The following is a 27,350-nucleotide window of genomic DNA, read 5'->3' on the forward strand; positions in this document are numbered from 1 at the left end:
TCAATGCTCATCTGAGATAGCAAATATGTAATTCTCAATAAAAAGTAGTTTTGGTACCTCTGCTTTGTGTCACATACTTAGCCATAGAAAAATGTTCATTTGTAACATTTATAATGCTCAGGATAGAATTTCTAAAGTTCTATACATCTCTAACTTTTTAAGTAATTTGGAAGTTGAATGATGAGAAAATGTAAACATATTTTTCTTTTCTTTTCTGATTCCATCCTTCTGAAGATGTTCTGTAGAATCATTCCAGAACAACCTTGACTTCATTATCCCAATCCACAGGCTTTATTGTAGATTAAACAAATAATACCCCAGATCTTTATTCTAGATGAGTACAATTACAGAATTTAAACACTGTTGCATGTAGGAAAATGTTTAAAAAACTGTTTTTAAGTACGTTTGACTCTATACAGCTGAGAATGCCATTAAGTGGATACTGATACATAGATCTTACCAGTTTTGAAAACAAAAGTAAAGAGCCATTTCACTCCAATAAGTCTATTCATTACCAAATTTGTTTAAAGGTTTATGTCATTTTAATCTGTTTCAATTTATATTTTATTTTGTAATCCCTAGTGTGACCCCCAACAAGTGCTCACATATTTTTAATTAAATTATGGTTTGATTTTGAAAAACTGATATACTATCTTATAATTACTTATTCTCTGGATTAAAACTAAGTATTCAAACTAAATTTAAGACACCAATGGTAAAAGGACACTATCTTATAACATACACAGTGGCTAAATAGTCCTTTGTTCTGTATAAATGACCAAGATCTCACTCAGATTTCCTAATAAATAAACTATAAAGAAAGTCCAATGGAAAGTTTTAAAAAGAAGAAATTAAAGTTAATCAAGAATTTAGAAAAGTGATATGAACTCTCCTGTTAGATATACAATTCTTTCTAACACCAGTGGAAATGTTAATGAACACTTCATTAACATTCCTTTTCATTCCTGAGCTATTATAGTGTGTGAAAAAATTGACCTTATAGTACCTTTTATTTTAAGTAGTTTTCATACAGTAATAATTTATCATCATTTTTATAATTGTATCTTTACCCTCCATACTTTCAAGAATGTTTTCTTTAATGTTGTCAACACAAAGACCTTGTTGGTTTTCTTTATTCAACCTTACATGTTGCTAGTATTAACCTGTTTATTATTATATATATTTTCCTTTAGAAAAAATTCTAATTTTGTTTCAGCTGTTACCCAGCAGTCACCCCTTTTTACCCAGGTCATTCTTCCCAGTTACCAGAAAAAGAATCTCTAAATATTTGCTTTGGTTCTTATTGAAACTCTGCGAGGCCCCTGGTCCCATCCTTTCTCTTTCTAATTTGATGGAGTAGGAAAAAAGAAAGGGAAATAGAGAGAATGTCTCCTACGTGTTACATGTACAAATTTTACCTCATGAAGTCTTTAAAGAACGCTTCCTCTTTCTTCAAATCAAAGATTATTAAACTCTATAATCATTGAAGCTTGCCTCTGTTAGCAAGTTGTTTCAAGCTACTTTACCCATTCATTATTTTCTTTAATTTCTGAGATAAAAATTAGCTACATATGGTTCTTTCAAACCTAAAAGACTTTCCAGAGATCATGGAAAATTTTATCTGTTTAAATCATTTCAAAGTCTCTTACCCATCTCTACTGGGTGCAGTACTTCTACAGCTAGTAGTTAACTGTCAATTCTTGACATAGTTAAGCTTCCTTAGTTTCTCCAAGGCCTCTCAAACTTCAGAATTCAAGAAAATATTCCCAATTGGATGACCCTTTAAGGAGCTCACTGTTCATTCATTCTTTCCCCTTTTCTGTGATGCATTTATTTTTAGCTTTCTACAAAGGAAAGCTTAGAGATCAGCTAGCAGGTGAGCTAAATAGACACATAGAGATACTTCCTATTTTTCCCTTGCTATACCATTGTTCACTTGATCTCTTCTACTGTTATAATTTCTTACATTGTATATAGCAAATGACAAGGTACATACTTTATATTGTGGCTACCCCCCACCATATTGTGATGTAAATGATTTGCTCATCAAGCACATTTCTATAAACTAACAATTGGAAATTTATCAACAACCAGGGAGGAATGGTTATGGGAGCAAAGACCTGAGTGGCAGTGGTAACTTAACAGCAGCTTTGTATCTGGTCTGCCCTCTACAAAGCAGAGAAAAATCTGGGTCATTACATTCAGCAGGGATCTTTGAAACACCTTCCAAGTTTTTGCTACACGATGATAAGTGTCTTTTGACCTAGTTTTGCACTTGAGAAATGCAAGGCTGCCAGGACATAGAGGCTCTAAGTGTTGGATCTATGCTTTTATGTTGCTAGAAGGATTCCTAAAGTGTTAGCTTTGTGATTCTTCTCTTTCCAGGAAACAGTAATGTGGTTATGTTTTCTATCTCTTGTCTGGGAGGCCAATGATCTTTTACACTATTATTTCAGGGTGCATGCAAATTGAAATTGAACAAGGTGGTCTTAAAGTCCCCTCAGCTTTACTAAAATTTAGACAGTCTACTTTCTGACTATAGGCCTTTGATCTCCCTTTCTTAGAGCATTTACTTTAGAAAACTTGTAATTATAAATCTTTCTCTACCTCTTTGAGATGTAAATTATTTAAAAAATTTTTAAAAACACCAACAAATTGGCCTTGTGCCAGTTTTACAACCCAGGAATGTTTTCATCAAGGACATGGAAGCCATCTCTTTGAAATGCCAGCCTCAAGGGAAATAGCACTCCTATCTCTCAGGGGTTTTTTTGAGGGGGTGGTTGGGAGCATAATTTGAGTGGGCACTTTGCTTTAATTTGTAAAACTACCTTCTTTCAAAAAGATAGGGGAAAGTTTACTTTTCCTTTAGGTAAAGCCAATCAGCAATGGCCTGTGTTCTCTCTTTTACCCCGGCACTTAAAAATCACCCCCCACCCACCTTTGTTTCAGCACTATTAGATAAAGACTGAGTTCTGGTCCCTCTGACCTATTGCAACAGACTTGAAGAAAAACTTGCTTACCTTTTTAACTTTGTCCATGCAATATTTGCTTTGACAAACTAAAATTTAAAAATTACTGAGGCTGGAAAATGTCTAAGTCTTTCCATTACATTGCTGCTTTGTGATTCAAGCATCCAGAACATGTGCATTTTTCTTTCCTAAGAGGTTTCATTTACTAAGTGTAACATTAGTGTAGCAAACTCCTCTCTGTGAGAAGCTAAATCCTCCAAGAGGATAGATTCCCACTAGTTCCACAAATTTTGGTTCTAGTGGCTGATCTTCGCAATGCCATCTCTCGTTTCCCCATAACCAGAAATGCTGCTAAAACACAGCTCCTTAAATTAGGGTCCTGTTACTTTGGTAATCAGGCTCTAGCTTCTCTTTCTTTCCTCATTTCACACCACTATCAAGTGTTCAGGCAAAATGAACTACATGCCACTTCTACCAAATATTACTTCAATCCATACTATTTGCCTTTGTTTCTGTCACAAGATTTTAGTATAATATGTCCCCTTCTCTTATTAATCTGGAAAGTTATTAAAATGTTTTAAATGAATGTGAGCCATAATAATGCTCTGAATAGCAGGTTTTATGCCCTCTAACTCCCTCTTAACACTTCGTATTCTATCATATTTATCCCTTGTCTAACTTTTTTTTTTTTTTTTTTTTTTTTTTTTTTTGCGATACGTGGGCCTCTCACTGTTGTGGCCTCCCCCGTCACAGAGCACAGGCTCCGGACGCGCAGGCTCAGCAGCCATGGCTCACGGGTCTAGCCGCTCCGCGGCATGTGGGATCTTCCCAGACCGGGGCACGAACCCGTGTCCCCTGCATCGGCAGGCGGACTCCCAACTACTGCGTCACCAGGGAAGCCCCCTTGTCTAACTTTTTACTCCACTTGGACTGTGAGCTTCTGGAGGGCAGACATGGTTTATTCACTAGTTTATTCTCCAGAGATAAAGCTAATACTTGCACATTGAGCAACATTCAACAAATGTTTGCTAAATTGGCAAAATTATTTGTGCTAAATATAACATGGTGCAAAGGCCAATAGAAAAAAGAGCATAGTAGATCAGAAGAAAAAGTTTCCAAAATAGCCATTTTCACAACTCTAGTTATCTTCATTTTCCTTTTTAACTGTTTGCCAAGTCCATTTTGTGAAGGATTTAATATTGAAATAAACACATTACAAGAAAAAAAAAAGTTATTTGAACCCATCATTTCCTAAAAGAAAGAAAATTAAAATTTTCTTTCTTAATGCTCTAACTTTGACCATAAACAAATTCATAGTTAATAATTAATAATCTCTCTTCTCCTCTCCCAAGCTCATTCCATTGACTATTATTATAAACCAGTTTAACTTCTTTGTGGAAGAGTGTAGAGCATATGTATACATATGTACATTGGTGATTTCAGTGGCAAATGAAAAGGTAGTCTGATTTTTCTCAACTAAAAGAAATGAAAGATACATGCTCAACAGTTTTTTTTTTAAGCTTTAAAGCCTTTGTTCAAATTCTAACATTCACAAGACATTAACACAAAGCTATAATTATTTTACTGTACCTGTATATGCAAATTGGACAAGGTCCCAGAGAGCATTTGGGTCTATGCCTTCCATCTTGATCTCCTCTTGCTTGGCTTCGCACACATCACTTGTAAACATGGCAGCAAAATAGTCGGAGACTGAGCTCAGAACAAGCCTGAAAGAGTCACAGGATCTAATTTAGGCCACGAATGTAAGTGTCAACAAGAATGCAGTGCAGAGGACTCTATCTATCTATCTATCTATCTGTCTATCTATCTGTCTATCTATCTATCTATCATCATCTATCTATCTGCCTATCTATCTACCATCCATTATGGGTATATGTATCCTCTATCCATCTATTTGTTTATTGCCTTATGAATTGCACTTTTAAAATCTGATTTAGGAAATTCTGCTCCAACTTTTGGTCACAGAGCATTGTCTTACATTTTCTTCTATAATTTTTAATACATTTTTTTCTTTCACATCTAGGTCTTTCATCCTTTTGGATAAGATTCCAATTTTATTTCTCTCTACATACTCATCCATATTTCATGAAACTACTAAAGAATTTGATTTGTCCCAGTGAATTAATAGAGCCAACTATATTGCAAATTTGAGTCCTGAATGTGCAGTGATCTGTCGCTGACTTTTTTTTTTTTGCTTATTTGCCTGTTCTTGTGCCAACACAATACTTTTGTAATACTATGATTCTAAATAGTCTATAACCAATTAAACAAATTCTCCCTTTTTATTTCTTTTTCATTTAACTATTAGCGGAGTTTTATTCTTCATATAAAATTTAAAGTAGTAAGCTCTTCAAATAAATTAATTAAAAATACACTGAATTTCTGATTTAATTGGGGATAGTTTATATATTTATTATATAAAGTCGTCCAATACAAAAATATAAAATATCTCTCCACATATTCAGAATATCTTGTCTGCTTTTTATTCAAATTTTAACTTTTTTTTCTAAAATTGTCTTATGTATTCTTTTTTGATTCTTATTTACTTTAGAGTTTTGTTGGTATTATGTATAGTAACTTTTTTAAAAATTCTACTTACTTGTTGATTTTTGTTGGTTTAGAATTCATTAGCTGGAGCTTTCATGGATCCATCTTTTATTTGGCACAGATACTGAATTATCTTACTAGTCCTTTTGATTCAACTGCTTTGTCCTCTAGGTAGATTATTATATCATCTGCAAACAATCTCATTTTGACCACTTCCTGTTCATTCTCTATAACTTCTTTTCTTTTGCTTTTCTTTAAACTTCATCCAGGAACTCAGTGTTATGTTAAATGGCAGCTGTGTCAGGGGAGAAAATTTGTGTTATTCTCTACCCTAAACGAGTCACATCTAGGGTCTCCTTTCAGCAGGATGCTTGCTGAAAGTATTGGTGTATAAGCTTTACCAAGTCAGGAAGACCCCTTTAATGTTTAGCTTTGCTAAACAGATTAAAACATGTGGATGCTAAAATTCATAAAATGCCTTTCTTCTGAATCAAAATTGTCTTTAGGATTTTTCTATTTAAATCATAAGAGAAATGAACCTATTTTCTTTTCTTGTATTTTCTTAGTTGCCTCTTTAATCAAGATTATACTAACCTCATAAAATGAGCTGGCAGCTTAAACTCTTTATAATTTTGTATAACAACTTACAGAAGAAAGCAAATAATTTTTCCTTAAAGATGTTCTAGAGCTTACTTGAAGAAAATCTTAGTTGGGCTATTTTGGGAAAAGGTGACATATCAATCCGATTTCAATTTTTGAATAAGCCAAAAGGCTTGTTTATACACTCTTTTTCTTCATCAATTTTTACATTTCACATTTCTCAAGAATTAGTCCATTTGATCCATGTTCTGAAATTTATTAATGTTTATTGTTAATAAAATTATGTTTAGGTTTAATTCTATCATTCTACTAATTTATATATTTTTTTATCTGCTCCATTTATTCTTTTGGTTTTATTGTCTTTATTTCATCTCATTCATTTATATTTTAACTACCTCTTTTTCTTACATGTATGTTTGCATTTTTTTAAGGTGGTTGCTCTTAAGTAGGGACCAGAATTTTTTTCTATAAAGAGTCAGATATTAAGTATTCTATGTATGAAGAGTCATACATATCCTCTCTATCATGTTTTCCTTTTAAGAAAATTCAGTCAATGGAAAATGTGAAAAGGAATTTTATCTCATGGTCCATACAAAACCTACCTGCATGCCAGATGTGGCCCCTGCACTGAAGCTTGCTAATTCTGTCTAGAGATTACAACATTAATTTTTAACTGGTAACAGTCTACCATCAAATAAAATTATCCTACTTTGTGAACACTGTAAGAACCTTACAGCAGCATAATTTCTTTTACTGCTTCTTGCTCAGTCAAGAATCTTTTCAAAGAAGAATATACATGTGAAAGTAAAAAATTAATTTTATATATACCCCTTTCTTCACCATTTATGAGGCTCTTTATTTATTTCTATAGAAGCAGGCATCAATCTAGTATCAATACCCTTCAAAAGGAAGAAACTTCTTTAGTATTTTTTGTAGTGCAGGTCTGATGGCAATAAACTCTCCCAGCTTTCATTTACCTGAAAATGTCTTTATTTAGCTACATTGATAATATAAAGTTAGTTTCACTTGATAGAGAATTTTAGATTGAAATAATTTTTTTTTTTCTTTTGGAACTAGAAAACTAATATTCTATTATGGTCAAGACTCCATTGTTTCTAATAGAAATCAGTTTTCATTCTTATAATTGTTTCCCTGATTTACTATGTCCTTTATCTCTATTTTATTTTTTTCTCTTTATTTTAGGATTTTAGCAGTTAGACTATTACGCCTTAAGTTACATAAATGTGGTTACTTAGTATTTACTCTTCTTACCATTTTCTGAGCTTCCTGGAGAGATGGATGGATTTTTTTCATCAAATTAGAAAATTATCTGCAAATAATTCCTCATTTTTTCATCCAATTTGCTCTCTAACTCTTTCTTGTTTCAGTAATTGAGAGTGCCTTACAGGTTGTAGAGTGAGTTCGCTTTATACTCAATTTTTCTTTTACTCTGTGTTTTATTGCAGATGATTTCTAGTGAGTTGAATTTTTCCAAATCTCTCTTAATTTTCCCTTGCTTTATTTATTATATTCATCTTTTTCTATAGCTATTTTAAATTATTTTTCATAGTTGCTTTAATGGCCTTGTTTCCAGGTTGATTTTCATTGACCGATTTTTCTTTTGACCATGGATTACACTCTCCTGCCTATCTCCCACGTATTGTAAATTTCAGTTGTGAAATTGACATTTTGCCTACCCCCGCCCCCCGAAAAAGTAGAAGCTAAGAAGGGAGCATTACTCTAGTTTTTAGTTATTTTTATTTTTTATGCCACAGCTATTTGATAGCTTTAAAAAAGTGTAAGTATTTCAATTTTCTGATGACTTATTGTTTTAATGACAGTGAAGATTTTTATATACTTTAAAATCCTAGGTGGCAATATGTTTTAAAATGAATGAGTGAAGTACTTGACAATATTTTCTTATTTTAAATACATAGAGAATTGTAAAAAAAAAAAAACTGAATTGTAGTTAAGAGGTGTGTTTTAAACAGTTGTCTGAATTAATCCTGAAACTTCTTTCTATTTAAAGTGGATTCAAATTAGAAGTATCAGTATAAGTTTATGATTCATAATATTTCTAAAAATAGAAATACTTGTGTTTTTGTGCATATGCATATGTATGTACGTGTGTGTACATTAAAGGTTCCTTGGAAAAAGAACAGACTACAGATCTGGAACTGAGGAAGTATAAGATGAGCCTAGACCATCTTCTGTTCCAGAATTTAAGGAAATGATCAAATAACAGAGACACATCAAAAGAAATAATGTGATGCTTACATCTGTAACCTAAACAATAGTAAACTTTGAATGCACTTTTCTTTCTAAGAACAATGTAAGGCAAAGAAGAGGAGGAAAGGTCAATACAAGGCATGGTTTTCATAATTTTCAAGTCAATATTTTTATATTTTATTTTGCAGTTTTATCTGCTATATATTTTATTTCTACATAAGTAGAGGGCATGCTAATGTTAACTTCAACAAAGAAAGACAAGGCTTCCCTGGTGGCGCAGTGGTTGCGCGTCCGCCTGCCGATGCAGGGGAACCGGGTTCGCGCCCCGGTCTGGGAGGATCCCACATGCCGCGGAGCGGCTGGGCCCGTTAGCCACGGCCGCTGGGCCTGCGCGTCCGGAGCCTGTGCCCCGCAATGGGAGAGGTCAAAACAGTGAGAGGCCCACGTACCACAAAAAAAAAAAACAAAAAACAAAGAGAGACAATACTTTTTTAACTGAAAAAAAAACCCTCAGTATATACTTCATGAATTTAAGAATGGGATTCATGATTTTAACTATTAATGCCTAGGGTGGTAACATGTTAGAAATATTTAAAATTACCTGTTTGCTACACATTTAAATGGACAGTTAATACCTAAACATGTTAACTCTTTATATTTTCAAAGTTTGACAAAATAATTGATACAGGTATCTTTAAATATTTATTACATAATGACTACATAAATCAGTGTTAAATAATCAGTTTTATCAAAAGAACTGAATATAACATTGTATGATATGAAAGTAAACTACCATAAACCAGATATATATATATGTATCTTTTCTAGAGCATAAGAAATAATATATTGACATAAAGTTAACCAGTTTAATTTTAATCATATAGGGCTTTATTTAGAACCAGGCTACATCCATGTAGAGGAAAGTACTATGAGACCTATAGAATTCAATCTTAAATAATTACATGAAATCTTCTCCATCAGCTATAAAATACAAAATACTGCTAACTCAATAAGAGAAGTACAGAAGAGTTTATACTGCCTTTGGATTTAGTGACACAACATTTGAATTAGATGTTAAAAGAGGGATGCAATGCATAACAGAAAGTAATATCTTTATAGGTACCTATATATAACTTCTATTAATGCAAGAGAAGCAGGAGTGAAAACTACATAAATAAGTGAATGCATGCAACCACTCTGGAAAAATCTCTTATTAAGGTCACTACAAATTTATTTCCTTTCAAAGTTATTAAACTTTTCTGAGTCTTACTCCAGTTTATTGTGGAGTTTGACACTGTGGACTTCCCACACCTTTAAATCCCGTTTTAGCTAAGGCAGTAAAGACTTTCTTATACCCAGGCTCTCCTCAGATTCTTTTACTTCTCCTTATCTTACTTATTGACCCTTTCATTGCCTCCAGGTTTTTTTCTCAGCCTCTAAATTTTTGCCTTAACACTCACTGTCAGAATCATCTTTGAGCATGGTCTTAATTATAATTTTATGGTGGTTTTAATCTAACATCTTATCTCAAATGCTTATAGAAACTGCTGACTAGATAGCTCAGGAGCATACCAGTATACCCTCAACTAAACTCAAAGTCTTCCCTGTGAGGTCTCTTTTATTCTTACTTCCCGATTCTAGTTGATGCATCACCAATATATTGAATTTTCACAGGAGATATTATGAAGTCATCACTTATATCTTCTGCTTTGTTGCCTATATCAAATATGACAAAAAATCCATCTTTCCTTTTCTATTGGACTTTGTGGTTCTGGTGGCTAGACCCCGTTTATGAGGCACACCAATGCCCACAGCACCAGTGATCTTGGCACTAACTGCTCCCTGTTGCCCCTTCTGTAGAATAGCACTTGTTCCAACAAAAGCTTCCTCACTTCATGTGCTTCCTGATCCTCTTATCTCATTCCACAACCTCCCCCTACTCTCAGCCTGTGGGTGGGCCCAATGACGATGACTAAAAAACCAAGGTATAAAATACTGTCCCTTTTCCTCAGGGTATGACTAACTCTGAAGCAAGTCTTGCTCCAGAGCATCTCAGGAGTTAAGATAAAACAAGGCTTCTGCTGAGACCACATCCTTGATTTGCTCCTTCCTCAGCCCTATCCTGCTCTTCTTCTGAAAACACTCTTTATATAAATCCTGCATACCTGAACTCTGGTCTCCAGCTCTATGTCCAGGGATCCTGACTTATGTCACTGTTCAAAATATTTATCACTTCATCTCTTTTTCTATGTTTATATAGTTCTCATTTCATGCCTGGGTTAACTATAACAGCTTCTTAGATCATTAACTAGTTTTTGCTGTGCCCATATTTTGTACATTTTAAAGCTGTACCATTTTTCAGAGCTGTCTTTGTAAATTATGACAAGCAGTCTATCGTAGTTGTTAATGCATTACTTCTGTAGCCAGACTGCCTGGGTTTGAATTTATTTCCACCACTTATTAAATGCAGAATTTGGGTGAATGCCTTAATTTCTCCATATTGTATTCTATAAGAAAAAAAGTGGGGAAAACAATTTTCTTCCTTTTCAGGACAAAATGGATCAGTATACACAAAACACTTCAAACAGGGCTTGGCATATAGTCAAAACAGTGAGTGTTAACTACTATTATTACTATTATTATTATTTTTATTATTACTATTGAATTGATTATGTTACTCCTCTCTTCAAGAACCTACATGAACTTTTAATTATACACATCATTTCAAATACAAACTTCTCTACTGGATTTCAACCACTATCTATCATAACCACTTTTGTCCTACTTTTATGGCTTAATTTCCTAGTATTTTCAATACAAATTGCTCCACTTTCACTAAGCTGGTACCTTATAATTTTCACAACCAAAAATTCTTTATTTCTCTCTTTCCCATACAATTCTTATTATCTAAAATAGTATACTTGTTCTTTTTCACTAGGTTGAACTCAAACACAACTTCTCTAAAAATATTTTCATAATACTCTGTCATGTTTCCTTGTTTGATTATCTCTTGCACTTGGAATCAAAACTATAAATTTCAGTTATAGTTACTTACAAGTATAATAATTTCCATAATTTTTCTATGGGTTCTTTTTTCCTCCTCAAGATAATTGGAAGCTTCATGAGGAAAATTATCACGTTTTATAATCCTTTTGCATCACCAATAGAGCATAGATCAATGCTACAATATGTTTGATAAATATTTATTTTAATTAATGCAAGGAAAGATGCTTCATGACTGCTGAATATTCATAGTGGGTATAAAGAGGATATTAAAATGATGTTGAATTGATGGGGAAAAAAGCAAAACAAAATATTTCAGATTCTCTTTTCTCCTGCCCAGCCCAGTTTTATTGAGATAGTATTAACATATAACATGTGAATTTGATATATATATAGTGAAATGATTACAGCAATATTTTTATGATTGTTATATCCTATTGATGAATTGATTGTTTTATATTATATAATGACCATGTTTGTCTCTTGTTACCATTTTTGACTTAAAGTCTACTTTTTCTGAAATACCTATAGTTACTCCTGCTCTCTTTTTGTTTCCATTTGCTTGGAATAACTTTTTCCATCCCTCAACTTTGAGGCGATGTGTGTCCTTAAAGCCGAAGTGAGTCTCTTGTAGGCAGAATATAGTTGGGTCTTATTTTTTAAGCTGTTCAGCCAACGTTATGTCTTTTGATTGAAGAATGTATTTCAATTACATTTAGAGTAATTATCGATAGGTAAGGACTTGTGATATCATCTTATTGTTTTCTGGCTGTTTTTCAGGTCCATTGTTCCTTTCTTCCTGTTTTGCTATCTTTCTTTGGGAACAGATAATTTTCTATATTGTTATGCTTTGATTCCCCACTTTTTTCCTTTTGTGGTTACCATGAGACTTACATAAAATATCCTATAAAAATAAGTCTATTTTATGCTGATAACAATTTCAATTGCATACAAAAACTTTGACCTTTTACTCTCACCCCTCCTAATATTTTGTTTTCATGTCACAATTTACCTATTGCTATACTGTGTATCCATTAACAAATTACTGTAGTTATTGTTATTTTTAACACCTTTGTCCTCTAACCTCTATACTAAAGTGATTAACACACCATCATGTTACAGTATTAGATTATTCTTGTGGCTGGCTTGGCACTAGTGTAAGCCTGGAGAAGGGACCACCAGAGTCAGCCTGTAAACTGGGAACTTGGGGGTCAGTCTGAGGGTTTGTTCTGAGAAGGCAAGTCTGGTGCTGAGATAGCAGAGAGTCTGGGTCCATGGGAACCAACCAAGACTATGGGTCCACAGGGGCAGACCTGTATCTGGGGTGAACTGAGAAAGTGGGGATATGGGGCCTGGCCTGACATTAGAATGGATCAAAGCCTGGGTCGCTAGTAGTTGGCTTGGTTGGGCCCAGCCAGAAGCCTAGGTTAAAGGAACCCCCTTGTAATCTGGGGTGAGGAGCAGATTGGCATCCTGTGTCCATAGGAGCCCTTCTGGAGCCTGGTGCCATGGGTGATGCCTGGGGCTGTGGGAGTTGCCTGGAGTTACTGAAACCAACAGGCACTGGGACATATTTTTTTTTTCCTGAAGCTTGTACAGAACTGTTATAAACTATGAAGCTGATTAAGAGATTTGGGTGGATGTTGGATTTAATATAATGGAAAAATGAATTAATCCTCTCCCATCAAAGAATATCTATAACTTTCCACCAGTAGAGAGAAACACTACTACTTGCCTACTCTTGAGTATTATCTAAGTTACTTCTAAAGTAATTTATTTTTACTCTATTAAATATGTTTCTAAATACATCAATTCCCACTTTTAGCCTCACCTATTTCCTTGATTCTAGTGCTCAGTAAAGAACATTAAAATAATAAATGTATTCTTGAAATAATTAAATTCATTGTCAAACATGCACAAAAATGAAAACGGAATATGATGCCTCCTGAAATGCCCAGTATTTTGGTCTAAAGAGCAAATCTGTTTTGTCCCCATCACATATCATTTTAATTTTCATTAAGTATTTATTTGATCATGAAATGTTCATACTAAGAGGTTTGAAGACTTTATATGTTTATACATTAAAAATAATTCCAGCACCTCTTTCATCCTGCCAAGCAACCCTGCTCCCCAGGAAAAAAAACTTTATTGACTATATGTATATATGTTGTATATGCTTCCACACTGTTTCTATGCACATAAAATTATAAGTAACATTATTTCCAACTCAGAGGATGTTAGCTCTTTGAGATTTTCTCATTTATTTCTATCCACTGCACTTACTCTTAATAATGGCTAAAGGGAGAAAAAACTTTCAAAAGCTTAAACATGTTTCTTTATATATCTGTGCATTATGAGAGAGTAAGCCATGACAACTCCTTAATTTTTTTTTTTTTTTTTTTTTTTTTTTGGTACGCGGACCTCTCACTGCCTTGGTCTCTCCCGCTGTGGAGCACAGGCTCCAGACGCGCAGGCCCAGTGGCCATGGCTCACAGGCCCAGCCACTCCGTGGCATGTGGGATTCTCCCAGATCGGGGCACAAACCCGTGTGCCCTGCATCGGCAGGCGGACTCTCAACCACTGAGCCACCAGGGAAGCCCCTAAAACTCCTTAATATTTTACTATTGAAGATTTGACTGTCCAAATTATTAATATTGATCTTGCCAGCCTAATTTTCAGCATCTGACATCCTTTATTACAGGCAGCCTATCTATCAAAATTCCTGTATGTAGTATTCACGGTTTTACATTCAAATGTTTTGGTTCACTTATTGCTAATCAATTATTCTGGGCCATTTATGAGAAGTTTATATTTATTTTTGAATTTCTCTGAGAACCTGAAACACAGATAAAATTAAAAGTTTGATTATTTTTCAAGATGAAAATGTATTAATGTGTCATCTTAAGTATTGTTAGCCTTTCAGAATTAACCTACTTAAAAATATGCCTAATAATAACTTAAGGTACCTATATAGACATGGCATTTCATAAATAAGTTGATAGTTGTGACCTACATCAGGTTAAAAATATATATACAATATAGCCATCACATAAACTAAAGGCTTTACAGAGCGCCTTTTAATGGTCATAATCTGTTAAATTAAATAGGAATTGATTTGAGAGTTTCAAATGAGAAGATAATTAATATGAAAGTAAATATACATGATCTTTATGAATGACTGTTTATGACATTAGCTTGCAATGTATTTACTGGAAGAGCAGGAGATCTTAATGCAAATTATTTCTTTTTTCATTATTTGAACTTATTTTAACTGTACGATATTTTTCACTGCTAATGATTGCAACATCATATATATTTTGCCCAAGGACAATACTCAACTGTATTAATCAAAATGTAACACCATGACTTAAAAATCCATTCGTTACTGTTACTAAGATGATTACTTGTTTAAAGCAAAAATCTAATTTTGCATTAATTACAGTTATTTCATTTTGCAAAAGTATAAATAAGGAGGTACAATGTACTTCCAATTATTGAAAACAGTGCTTGCTTTTTTCAGGTGTCTCATAAATATTTTCTCACATATTTGTTAAAATATGTTTAACTTAGAAACATAAGTATGTAATTTACTTGTTAAAAAGATAGTACTTAAGTTTTAAACCATGAGGTAAGAAAATATTAATCCTTATTTAAATAAATTTAATGAAGAGAGTACAATTTTTCTTATCATATTAAGAAAAACATGATTAATATTTAATTGATGATATTTAATTTAATATCTGTGAAATATACAAAATATTTAAATGTTTAGAATAATATGTATATAAATAATACATTGCTCAGGTATTTTAGAGTAATCTAAACCAAGAAACAAATTTATGTCTTAGTCATATGGTTTATTATAAAATAAAAGCATAATTAAATACATTATTTACAAAATAATATTAACAATCTAGATAAGAGTAATAAACAATGTAGAATATAATTAATATGGGAGAATTCAAATGAGAAATACTAAGTTATTACCAATAAAAGCCTATAAAATAAGATTATACAAATTATATAAAGCTTTGTTCTTTGAAAAATAATTAATGAGCATTTGATGTGTTAACATACTTTCGAGTTGAGTCCCTCTATCTTCTTAAACAAATATATAATTATATATATATTAGTTAAATAAAATATAATTATTTAACTAAAGTGCAATTTAAATGAAATAAACTTAGCTACATTCTCAATTTAAAATATCTCTTACAGGGCTTCCCTGGTGGCGCAGTGGTTGAGAGTCCACCTGCCGATGCAGGGGACACGGGTTCGTGCCCTGATCCGGGAAGATCCCACATGCCGTGGAGCGGCTGGGCCCATGAGCCATGACCGCTGAGCCTGTGCATCCGGAGCCTGTGCTCCACAATGGGAGAAGCCACAACAGTGAGAGGCCCGCATACAGCAAAAAAAAAAAAAAAAAATCTCTCTTACAATAGAAATTTTATCTAGATGCTATTTACATGATATCTCAGAATAACTTGCATATTTGCCATATATATTACAATATTGAATGTCTCTATTGCAATGTAATTTCTCTCTTGCTAATGATAATGCAATTTCACAGAAGTGCTTGAAAAATAAGTGCAAATACTATATTATTAGAATTTTTGCCATAGTTAGCTGACAGATTGGACTCCATATGACCTAGATGAGTTAAGTAATGTCAAATGTTCTTTCCTATGCATTTCGAGTGCATTGCTTCAAAGTCAATGTCCACATTTTAACATTGCTATTGTAATAAAAATATAACCTTATTTTTCTGGAATCCTTATTTTCTAGAATCCGCATTTAGGTGCACATATATTATCTAGATAATACAGTTTAATTTAAAAAATATAGGGGAAATGGGTACATTGAAAACATTTGTTATACAGTTAATTAAATGGCATACATCAAGGTATTCTAAGGTAATTTGCCCATATGTTCAACTATTTAAAATAATAAGTATCAAAAAATTAAATTAAAAATTTCTTACCTAAAATTTCAAGAAATAAATAGAAAAGCTGAGTAAAACATCAACATCAAGTTTAATGAATTTTCGGAAGTAAACTGATATCATATCAATATGATACAAAATAATCAGATGTCTAGTTCATGTAACTTAGAATTATCAATCATATATACATAAGGGATGTTTGTAAGTGTATTAGCCTTTAAATATATTGGGCCTTATGAATAATATTAGTATGTCACAAATTAAAGAATTTTTAATCAATGTAAAATAAAGATGTCACTATGAAATAAGTTGAATTTCCTATTTGAAATAAATAATGTATACCCAAGATACCCTTCCTTTCAATTTTGACAGAAAAGCATATCTCATTTCAGAATTTAGGTACATCCTCCTAAGTTAAAATTGATTTCCAATTAGTATGATCGTGAATCAATAAAATGAAGTATTTTTCAACCCTTATTAGAAGTTTTATTTTTGAATTATTTATATTTGCTTTACTTCTTCAAAAGATGACTTAAAATGGCATTATAACTCTCCACAAAAGGAAGTAAACAAGAGTAAAAGAAAAATACCCAAGCTTTCTTAGAAATGTGGATTCTTGATTTTCTAGTTGCAGAATATTTTGCAATCTACATAACAGACAATCATTCTAAACATATGAATGCATATATCCAATAAAGACAGATTACTATACCTATGTGCAGGTATCTTTCGGTTCCCAACAATCAGGATAACATCACAGAGTTGCTGTTGTTTCAAGTAATTTTCCATTTTTCTGAAGGTTTGCTCAGCATGGTGCACAGCCTGATAGAATTCTTCAGAGCTACTGGAGTCCATATCACTTTGAGGTGTCAGAGAATGGGTAGTTGCTGACAGCCTGAAAACCATACACAAAAAGAAGAAGTTTAGAAAGTGCCACCAATTATCCAGAACTACATACAGAATTTTAGAATTTTATAGGAAAAATCAATGCATCTCTCCTTATGTTCATCATTATTAATATATCAGAAAAATCCATTTGGTGTTAAATGATTTGTTCTAAAAAGCAATAAATGAATTGTAATTTTTTCTCATCCTAAAGAGATTTAAAAGATAGGTTATTTGTATTTATTAAGACAGTAAATTAGTAAATTTGAAAAACATCACAGAAATGGTAAATTACAAACATGGCCTATTCTAAAATTTATTACTAATAAAATGTTAATTTAATCAATTTGACATTGAGGTAGACCACCTAATTATACTATTCTAAATTACTATTCTTGTGAGGTTGTAGTAAATGTTGCCTTACAGAAGTAGGCAATTTTCATCATGAGGAATTATAAAACATGGTTTATAAAAAAGATTGATAAAAATTTGAAAGTAGGTTGTTTCATATTCTATATCCAACTGATTAAACAAAAACATAGAGAATGTATTAGCTCAGTATTAATATATACTTAATCATATATATATATATACATATGTATATATATGTAAAAAACTTTAGGATTTCACAAAGTCCATGATACTTAAGTTTGGCTACTACATATATTAATATAATAGACTGTTTCACAATGAAGAATTCAAGATACCATATTTCATATCAAGGAGAAGACTCTCAATACACTTAGATGCATGATAGGCTCAGCAGACCCAATCAAGTGCTCTCATAATAAATCCTCAAAACAACTTAAAATTGAAAATTTATTAAGTACATAACAATAATAATGAAGTAAATGACTTATTTCAAGATAGGAAGTAACATGGAGAATTTTGCTTCCAATTACAATGCAATAACATATTGCTGACTAAACCCCTCACCAAGAACACCAGAAAAAATTACATATAATATCAAAATAACTATTGGAATATATTTATAGCTACTAAGGCAGCCAGGACCTGAAAGAACAAGATCCCAGAAATAAGCTAAACTCATGGAAGTCAGCTCAAAATTCTACACAGCTTTTTCTTTCCTCCTCAAGTTTTCTACCAACTGTAAGCAGCATAGTCTGAGAAGCTCAGAATCTAATAATGTGGCAACTAAGCAGAACTTCTGGTGGTACCATGGGGCTTGGGCGAGGAATGGATATTGGAATTATGGGCCTCAAATATAGCCAGAACTTGAGGGCAAATGAGGGGACATAAAGAAGGAAAGTTCAAGTAAGGCCGTTATTTTGTGCCACCTTCCCCTAGCGGTATTTGCTTATTTCTAAATGTGCTAGACAAGCAGAAAATAGTTTACATGAGTTTAAGAAGTTAAACAGAGCTTGAAAGATAAAAATTTGAATTTAAGGACCAGCAAAGGCAGGGGACTCTGGTATAAAAATGGGCTTTCATCTGAACTCCCTGAAGAACTATATCCTAGAGATCAGGGAAAGTGGAAACAGACAAGATAATACAAGGGTGAAACCTAGATTTAAATCAATGAGATCTCTAATTGCATTAAAGTGATCTAATGTAAATGCCAGCAGTCAAAATAAACCCTCTTTAGAAAGAGTTAACGTCATCCAGACTCTATTATTTCATTCATATATATATATATATATATATATATATATAAATACTTGACATTAAAGAAAAAAATAGCAGGCCTATAAAGAAAGAAGACATAGGGAGAAAAACAGATATTAGAAACATGCTCCCAGGTGCTACAGATATCTTTAAATGGATGGATCCACAGTTGGTTATCTAGTAGATGTAAAAATAACTGTCATTAATATGTTTTAATATATATGACAAGCTGGAGGATTTCACAGAATATTAGGCTCTATAAAGATAAAATGGAAATAAATAAGGAAATATAATAATTGAATTAACGATTTTGGTAAATGCACTGAACTGGTAGATTGAATGCAAATGAAGAACAGAGTGATTTGAAAAATAAGTAGAAAACATTTAAACTAAAATATTGAGATAAAAAGATAAAAAACAATAGTTTGGAAAACAAATGGAGGATGGTAAGAAATTATAAGATTCATGCAATTATAACCTAAAAAGCAGGGGAGAGACATGATGGGGCAAAGGCCATCTGAAGAAATAATGGCCAAGAGTTTTTGAAAATGTGTTAAAGACATCAAGACACAGATTCAAGATTCACTATACACCCCATGATAAAACAAAGAAAACTACATACCACAGTAAAGTCAACGAAAAACTAAAAAGAAAATAAAAAGACTTCCACCAGAGAACAGAAAAAGTGATCATTCCCCCAGTTCTTTTAATGAGGCAAATATAACGTTGATACAAAACCTGAAAAGGATGTTATAAGGAAGGAAGATTAATGGCCATTGCCTCTCTTAAATATATTTATAAAAATCATAGGCAAAATATTAGTAACCAAATACAGAAGTGTACGCAAAAGAAAAAATGAATACAAAAAATAAATGTATCTTATATATAGTTGGTAATGCATCAAAACTAAGTTGGACTTAATTAAAGAAAAATCTTTTGTAAACCACTTCATTCATTCATACAGCAAACATCAAATATTGTTGAACCATTCTCTCCTTGAGAGTGAAAAAAAAATCTATTAGTACTACTTCTACTCAACATTTTTCTGGAGGGCCTTGACAGTGTCATGTAAGCAAAGAAAAACTAAATAAAGTCCATTAGAGTTAGATAAGAAAAAATATATCTGATATTATTTCCAGACGATGTGTTTGTGTACATCAAAAATCCAAAAGAATCTACAGACAAGTTTAAGAATCTAAATCCATTAAAATTATGGGTGTTCTCTGGTATCTAAAATATTTGTCTACACAGTATGGTTATTTTCATCAGACTTTACAAGTTTTCCTTTAAATATTTAAAACTAATAGAAAATTTTCTGTACCATATGTTTTCCTTTCACATATTTTCAAATTACAACCCCAGAATATGGTCATTTCAAGGCATATATTTTAGGAATTCAAGCTCAGGCATATGTGGCAAGAACAGCAGAATTCTTCCAGACCTTAACACACTGAAAAGAAAAGCCACAAAATTCCCTGCAGGATGCATTTTTAAATCAAGAATGAGCATAGGGCAGCTTCAAGACGGCAGAGGACTGAGACTTGGAATTGCTTTCCTCCCCACAAATACATCTACATGTGGAACATCTCCTACAGAACACCTACTGAACACTGGCAGAACACCTCAGACTTCCCAAAAGGCAAGAAACTCCCCACGTACCTGGGTAGGGTAAAAGAAAGAAGAAAAAACAGAGACAAAAGAATAGTGACAGGAACTGCACCTCTGGGAGGGAGCTGTGAAGGAGGAAATGTTTCCACAAACTAGGAAGCCCCTTCACTGGCAAACACAAGGGGTGGCAGGGTGGAAGCTTCTGAGCTACAGAGGAGAGTGCAGCAACAGGGGTGCAGAGGGAAAAGCGGAGAGATTCCCACACAGAGGATCAGTGCTGACCAGCACTCACCAGCCTGAGAGGCTTGTCTGCTCACCCGTCAGCTGGAATGGGTGGGGGCTGAGAGCTGAGGGTCAGGGTTCAGAGATCAGATCCCAGGGATAGGACTGGGCTTGGCTGTGTGAACACAGCCTGAAGGGGGCTAGTGCACCACAGCTAGCCAGGAGGGAGTCCGGGAAAATGTCTGGAACTGCCTAAGAGGCAAAAGACCATTGTTCTGGGGTGCACAGGAGGAGGAGATTCAGAACACTGACTAAATGAGCTCCAGAGACTGGCGTGAGCCGTGGCTATCAGTGCGGACACCAGAGATGGGCATGAGATGCTAAGGCTGCTGCTGCAATCACCAAGAAGCCTGTTTGCAAGCACAGGTCACTATCCACACCTGCCCTCCTGGGAGCCTGTGCCGCCCGCCACAGCAGGGTCCCATGATCCAGGGACAACTTCCCCGGGAGAACGCACGGCATGCCTCAAGCTATTGCAACGTCAAACTGGCTCCTTCTGCCGCAGGCTCGCCCCACATCCCATACCCCTCCTTCCTCCTGGCCTGAGTAAGCCAGAGCCACCTAATCAGCAGTTCCTTTAACCCTGTCCTGTCTGAGTAGGAAAAAGATGCCCTCAGGTGACCTACATGCAGAGGTGGGACCAATCCAAGGCTGAACACCAGGAGCTGTGAGAACAAAGAAGAGAAAGGGAAATCTCTCCAGGAGCCTCAGGAGCAGCAGATTAAATCTCCACCATGAAATTGACATACTCTGCATCTGTGGAATATCTCAATAGACAACGAATTATCCCAAAATTGAGATGGTGGACATTGAGAGCAATGATATACATATATGTTTTCTTTTTCTCTTTTTGTGAGTGTGTATGTGTATGCTTCTCTGTGTGATTTTGTCTGTATAGTCTTGCTTTTGCCATTTGTCCTAGGGTTCTGTCTGTCTGTTTTTTTTTTGTTTGTTTTTGTATAGTTTTTTAGTGCTTGTTGCCATGGATGGATTTGTTTTTTGGTTTGGTTGCTCTCTTCTTTCTTTCTTTCTTTTTTAAAGTGCTTTTCAATTTTTGTTAATTTTAATAATAATTTTATTTATTTATTTATTTTTTAAATTTTTTTTTATTTTTTTATTTTTATTTTATTTTATTTATCTTTTTCTCTTGAGCCGTGTTGCTGACAGTGTCTTGGTGCTCTGGCCGGGTATCAGGGTTGTGACTCTGAGGTGAGAGAGCCAAGTTCAAAACATTATTCCACCAGGGACCTCCCAGCTCCATGTAATATCAAATGGAGAAAGCTCTCCCAGAGATCTCCATCTCAGTGCCAAGACTCAGCTCCACTCAATGACCAGAAAGCTACAGTGCTGGACACCCAATGCCAAACAACTAGTAAGACAAGTACACAACCTCACCCATTAACAGAGAGGCTGCCTAAAACCATAATAAGATCACAGACACCCCAAAACACACAACTGGATGCCATCCTGCCCAGCAGAAAGACAAGATCCAGCCTCATCCTCCAGAATACAGGCACTAGTCCCCTACACAAGGAAGACTACACAAGCCATGGAACCAACCTAAGCCACTGGGAGCAGACACCAAAAACAATGGGAATTACTAACTAGCAGCCTGTGAACAGCAGACACCAAACACAGTAAGTTAAGCAAAATGAGGAGACAGAGAAACACACAGCAGATGAAAGAGCAAGGTAAAAACTCACCACAGCAAACAAATGAAGAAGAAATAGACAGCCTACCAGAAAAAGAATTCAGAGTAATGAGAGTAAACATGAACCAAAATCTTGGAAATAGAATGGAGAAATATACAAGAAATGTTTAACAAGGACCAAGAAGAACTAAAGAGCAAACAAACAATGATAAACAAGGCAATAAATGAAATTAAAAATTCTCTAGAAGGAATCAATAGCAGAATAACTGAGGCAGAAGAACAGATTTTCTTTTTCTCTTTTTGTGAGTGTGTATGTGTATGCTTCTCTGTGTGATTTTGTCTGTATAGTCTTGCTTTTGCCATTTGTCCTAGGGTTCTGTCTGTCTGTTTTTTTTTGTTTGTTTTTGTATAGTTTTTTAGTGCTTGTTGCCATGGATGGATTTGTTTTTTGGTTTGGTTGCTCTCTTCTTTCTTTCTTTCTTTTTTAAAGTGCTTTTCAATTTTTGTTAATTTTAATAATAATTTTATTTTATTTTATTTATCTTTTTCTCTTGAGCCGTGTTGCTGACAGTGTCTTGGTGCTCTGGCCGGGTATCAGGGTTGTGACTCTGAGGTGAGAGAGCCAAGTTCAAAACATTATTCCACCAGGGACCTCCCAGCTCCATGTAATATCAAATGGAGAAAGCTCTCCCAGAGATCTCCATCTCAGTGCCAAGACTCAGCTCCACTCAATGACCAGAAAGCTACAGTGCTGGACACCCAATGCCAAACAACTAGTAAGACAAGTACACAACCTCACCCATTAACAGAGAGGCTGCCTAAAACCATAATAAGATCACAGACACCCCAAAACACACAACTGGATGCCGTCCTGCCCAGCAGAAAGACAAGATCCAGCCTCATCCTCCAGAATACAGGCACTAGTCCCCTACACAAGGAAGACTACACAAGCCATGGAACCAACCTAAGCCACTGGGAGCAGACACCAAAAACAATGGGAATTACTAACTAGCAGCCTGTGAACAGCAGACACCAAACACAGTAAGTTAAGCAAAATGAGGAGACAGAGAAACACACAGCAGATGAAAGAGCAAGGTAAAAACTCACCACAGCAAACAAATGAAGAAGAAATAGACAGCCTACCAGAAAAAGAATTCAGAGTAATGAGAGTAAACATGAACCAAAATCTTGGAAATAGAATGGAGAAATATACAAGAAATGTTTAACAAGGACCAAGAAGAACTAAAGAGCAAACAAACAATGATAAACAAGGCAATAAATGAAATTAAAAATTCTCTAGAAGGAATCAATAGCAGAATAACTGAGGCAGAAGAACAGAAAAGTGACCTGGAAGATAAAATAGTGGAAATAACTACTGTAGAGCAGAATAATGAAAAAAGAATAAAAGAACTGAGGACAGTCACAGAGACTTTTGGGACAACATTAAATGCACCAACATTCAAATTATAGGAGTCCCAGAAGAAGAGAAAAAGAAAGGGGCTAAGAAAATATTTGAAGAGATTATACCTGAAAACTTCCCTAATATGGGAAAGGAAGTAGTCAATCAAGTCCAGGAAGCATAGAGAGTCCCATACAGGATAAATCCAAGGAAAAACATGCCGAGACACATATTAATGAAACTATCAAAAATTAAATATAAAGAACAAATATTAAAAGCAGCAAGGGAAAAACAACAAATAACATACAAGGGAATCCCCATAAGGTTAAAAGCTGATCTTTTAGCAGAAACTGTACAAGCCAAAAGGGAGTGGCAGGACATATTTAGAGTGATGAAAGGGAAAAAAACCTACAACAAAGATTACTCTACACAACAAGGATCTCATTCAGATTTGACAGAGAAATTAAAACCATTACAGACAAGCAAAAACGAAGAGAATTCAGCACCACCAAACTAGGTTTACAACAAATGCTAAAGGAAATTCTCTAAGCAGGCAACACAAGAGAAGGAAAAGACCTACAATAACAAACAAAAAAAAATCAAGAAAACAGTAATAGGAACATACATATCAGTAAATACCTTAAATGTAAATGGATTAAATGCTCCAACCAAAAGACATAGACAGGTTGAATGGATACAAAAACAAGACCAGTATATATGCTGTCTACAAAAGACCCACTTCAGACCTAGGGACACATACAGACTGAAAGTGAGAGGATGAAAAAGATATTCCATGCAAATGTAAATCAAAAGAAAGCTGGAGTAGCAATTCTCATATCAGACAAAATAGACTTTAAAATAAAGACTATTACAAGAGCCAAAAAGGACACTACATAATGATTAAGGGATCAATTCAAGAAGAAGATAGAACAATCGTAAATATTTATGCACCCAATATAGAAGCACTTCAATAACTAAGGCAAATGCTAACTGCCATAGAAGGGAAAATTAACAGCAACACAATCATACTAGGGGACTTTAACACCCCACTTTCACCAATGGACACATTATCCAAAATGAAAATAAATAAGGAAACACAAGCTTTAAATGATACACTTTGTTCTCAAGTGCTCATGGAACATTCTCCAGGATAGATCATATCTTGGATCACATATCAAGCCTTGGTAAATTTAAGAAAATTGAAATAGCATCAAGTATCTTTTCCAACCACAACACTATGACCCTATGTATCAATTACAGGAAAATTCTGCAAAAAATACAAACACATGGAGGCTAAACAATACACTACTCAATAACCAAGAGATGACTGAAGAACTCAAAGAGGAAATCAGAAAATACCTAGAAACAAATGCAGTGAGAACAGAATGACCCAAATCCAATGGGATGCAGCAAAAGCAGTTATAACAGGGAAGTTTATAGCAATACAATCCTACCTCAAGAAAGAAGAAAGGTCTCAAATAAACAACCTCAACTTACACTTAAAGCAATTAGAGAAAGAATAACAAAAGATCCCAAAGTTAGCAGAAGGAAAGAAATCATAAATATCACATCAGAAATAAATGAAAAAGATATGAAGGAAACAATAGCAAAGGTTAATAAAACTAAAAGCTGGTTCTTTCAGAAGATAAAAAATATTGATAAACCATTACCCAGACTCATCAAGAAAAAAGGGAGAAGACTCAAATCACTAGAAGTAGAAAAAGGAGAGGTAACAACTGACACTCCAGAAATACAAAGGATCATGAGAGATTACTACAAGCAACTATATGCCAATAAAATGGACAACCTGGAAGAAATGGACACATTCTTAGAAAAGCACAACCTTCTGAGACTGAACCAGGACAAAATAAATATAAACAGACCAATCACATGCACTGAAATTGAGACTGTGATTAAAAATCTTCCAACAAAAAAAGCCCAGGACCAGATGGCTTCAAGGCAAACTCTATGAAACATTTAGAGAAGAGCTAACACCTATTCTTCTCAAACTCTTCCAAAATATAGCAGAGGGAGGAACACTCCCAGACTCATTCTACGAGGTCACATCACCCTGATACCATAACCAGACAAAGATGTCACAAAGAATGAAAACAACAGGCCAATATCACTGATGAACATAGATGCAAAAATCCTCAACAAAATACTAGCAAACAGAATCCAACAGCACAGTAAAAGGATCGTACACCATGATCAAGTGGGGTTTATCCCAGGAATCCAAGAATTCTTCAATATATGCAAATCAATCAATGTGATACACCATATAACAAATTGAAAGAGAAAAACCATATGATCATCTCAATAGATGCAGAAAAAGCTTTTGACAAAATTCAACACCCATTTATGATAAAAACCCTCCAGGAAGTAGGCATAGAGTGAACTCTCTTTAACATAATAAAGGCTATATATGACAAACCCACAGCCAACATCCTTCTCAATGGTGAAAAACTGAAACCATTTCCACTAAGATCAGGAAAAAGACAAGGTTCCTCACTCTCACCACTATTATTCAGCATAGTTTTGGAAGTTTTAGCCACAGCAATCGAAGAAGGAAAAGAAATAAAAAGAATCTGAATCAGAAAAGAAGAAGTAAAGCTTTCACTGTTGGCGGATGACACGATACTATACATAGAGAATCTTAAAGACGCTACAAGCTAATCTAGTAGATTAGCTACTAGAGCTAATCAATGAATTTGGTAAAGTTACAGGATACAAAATTAACGCACAGAAATCTCTTGCATTCCTATACACTAATGATGAAAAATCTGAAAGAGAAATTAAGGAAACACTCCCATTTACCACTGCAACTAAAAGAATAAAACACCTAGGAATAAACGTACCTAAGGAGACAAAGACCTGTATTCAGAAAACTATAAGACACTGATGAAAGAAATTCAAGATGATACAGACAGATGAAGAGGTATACCCAGTTCTTGGATTGGAAAATCAACACTGTGAAAATGACTATACTACTCAAAGCAATCTACAGATTCAATGCAATCACTATCAAACTACCAATGGCATCTTTCAGAGAAGTAGAACAAAATATTTCACAATTTTTATGAAACACAAAAGACCTCAAATAGCCAAAGCAATCTTGAGAAAAAAAGATGGAGCTAGAGGTATCAGCCTCCCTGACTTCAGACTATACTACAAAACTACAGTAATCAAGACAGTATGGTACTGGCACAAAAACAGAATTATAGATATATGGAACTGGATAGAAATCCCAGAGATAAACCCACGCACATATGGTCACCTTATTTTTGATAAAGGAGGCAAGCATATACAATGGAGAAAAGACAGTCTCTTCAACAAGTGGTGCTGGGAAAACAGGACAACTACCTGTAAAAGAATGAAATTAGAACACTCTCTAACACCATACACAAAAGTAAATTCAAAATGGATTAAAGACCTAAATATAAGGCCAGAAATTATACGACTCTTAGAGGAAAACATAGAACACTCTTTGAAATAAATCACAGCAAGATCCTTTTTGACCCACCTCCTAGAGAAATGGAAATAAAAACAAAAATTAAAAATGGGACCTAATGAAACTTAAAAGCTTTT

General features: G+C 34.2%; 1 protein-coding gene across 2 annotated transcripts in view; it reads right to left on the reverse strand.

Annotated features, from left to right (window-relative positions):
• Window positions 1-27,350, reverse strand: part of KLHL1 (kelch like family member 1) — a 420,028-nt gene that overhangs the window by 236,145 nt on the left and 156,533 nt on the right. The window contains exons 2-3 of one of the 2 annotated variants that reach the window (XM_007102520.1): window positions 17,024-17,206; window positions 4,560-4,696 (exon numbers count right to left, since the gene is read on the reverse strand). In XM_007102520.1, the coding sequence (XP_007102582.1) occupies window positions 4,560-4,696; window positions 17,024-17,206 (320 nt within the window). The remainder of the gene's footprint in view (window positions 1-4,559; window positions 4,697-17,023; window positions 17,207-27,350) is intronic. The other variant, XM_007102521.1, reaches the window with a different exon arrangement.

Source organism: Physeter macrocephalus, chromosome 13, assembly GCF_002837175.3.
Source record: "Physeter macrocephalus isolate SW-GA chromosome 13, ASM283717v5, whole genome shotgun sequence".
Lineage (NCBI taxonomy): Eukaryota > Metazoa > Chordata > Mammalia > Artiodactyla > Physeteridae > Physeter > Physeter macrocephalus.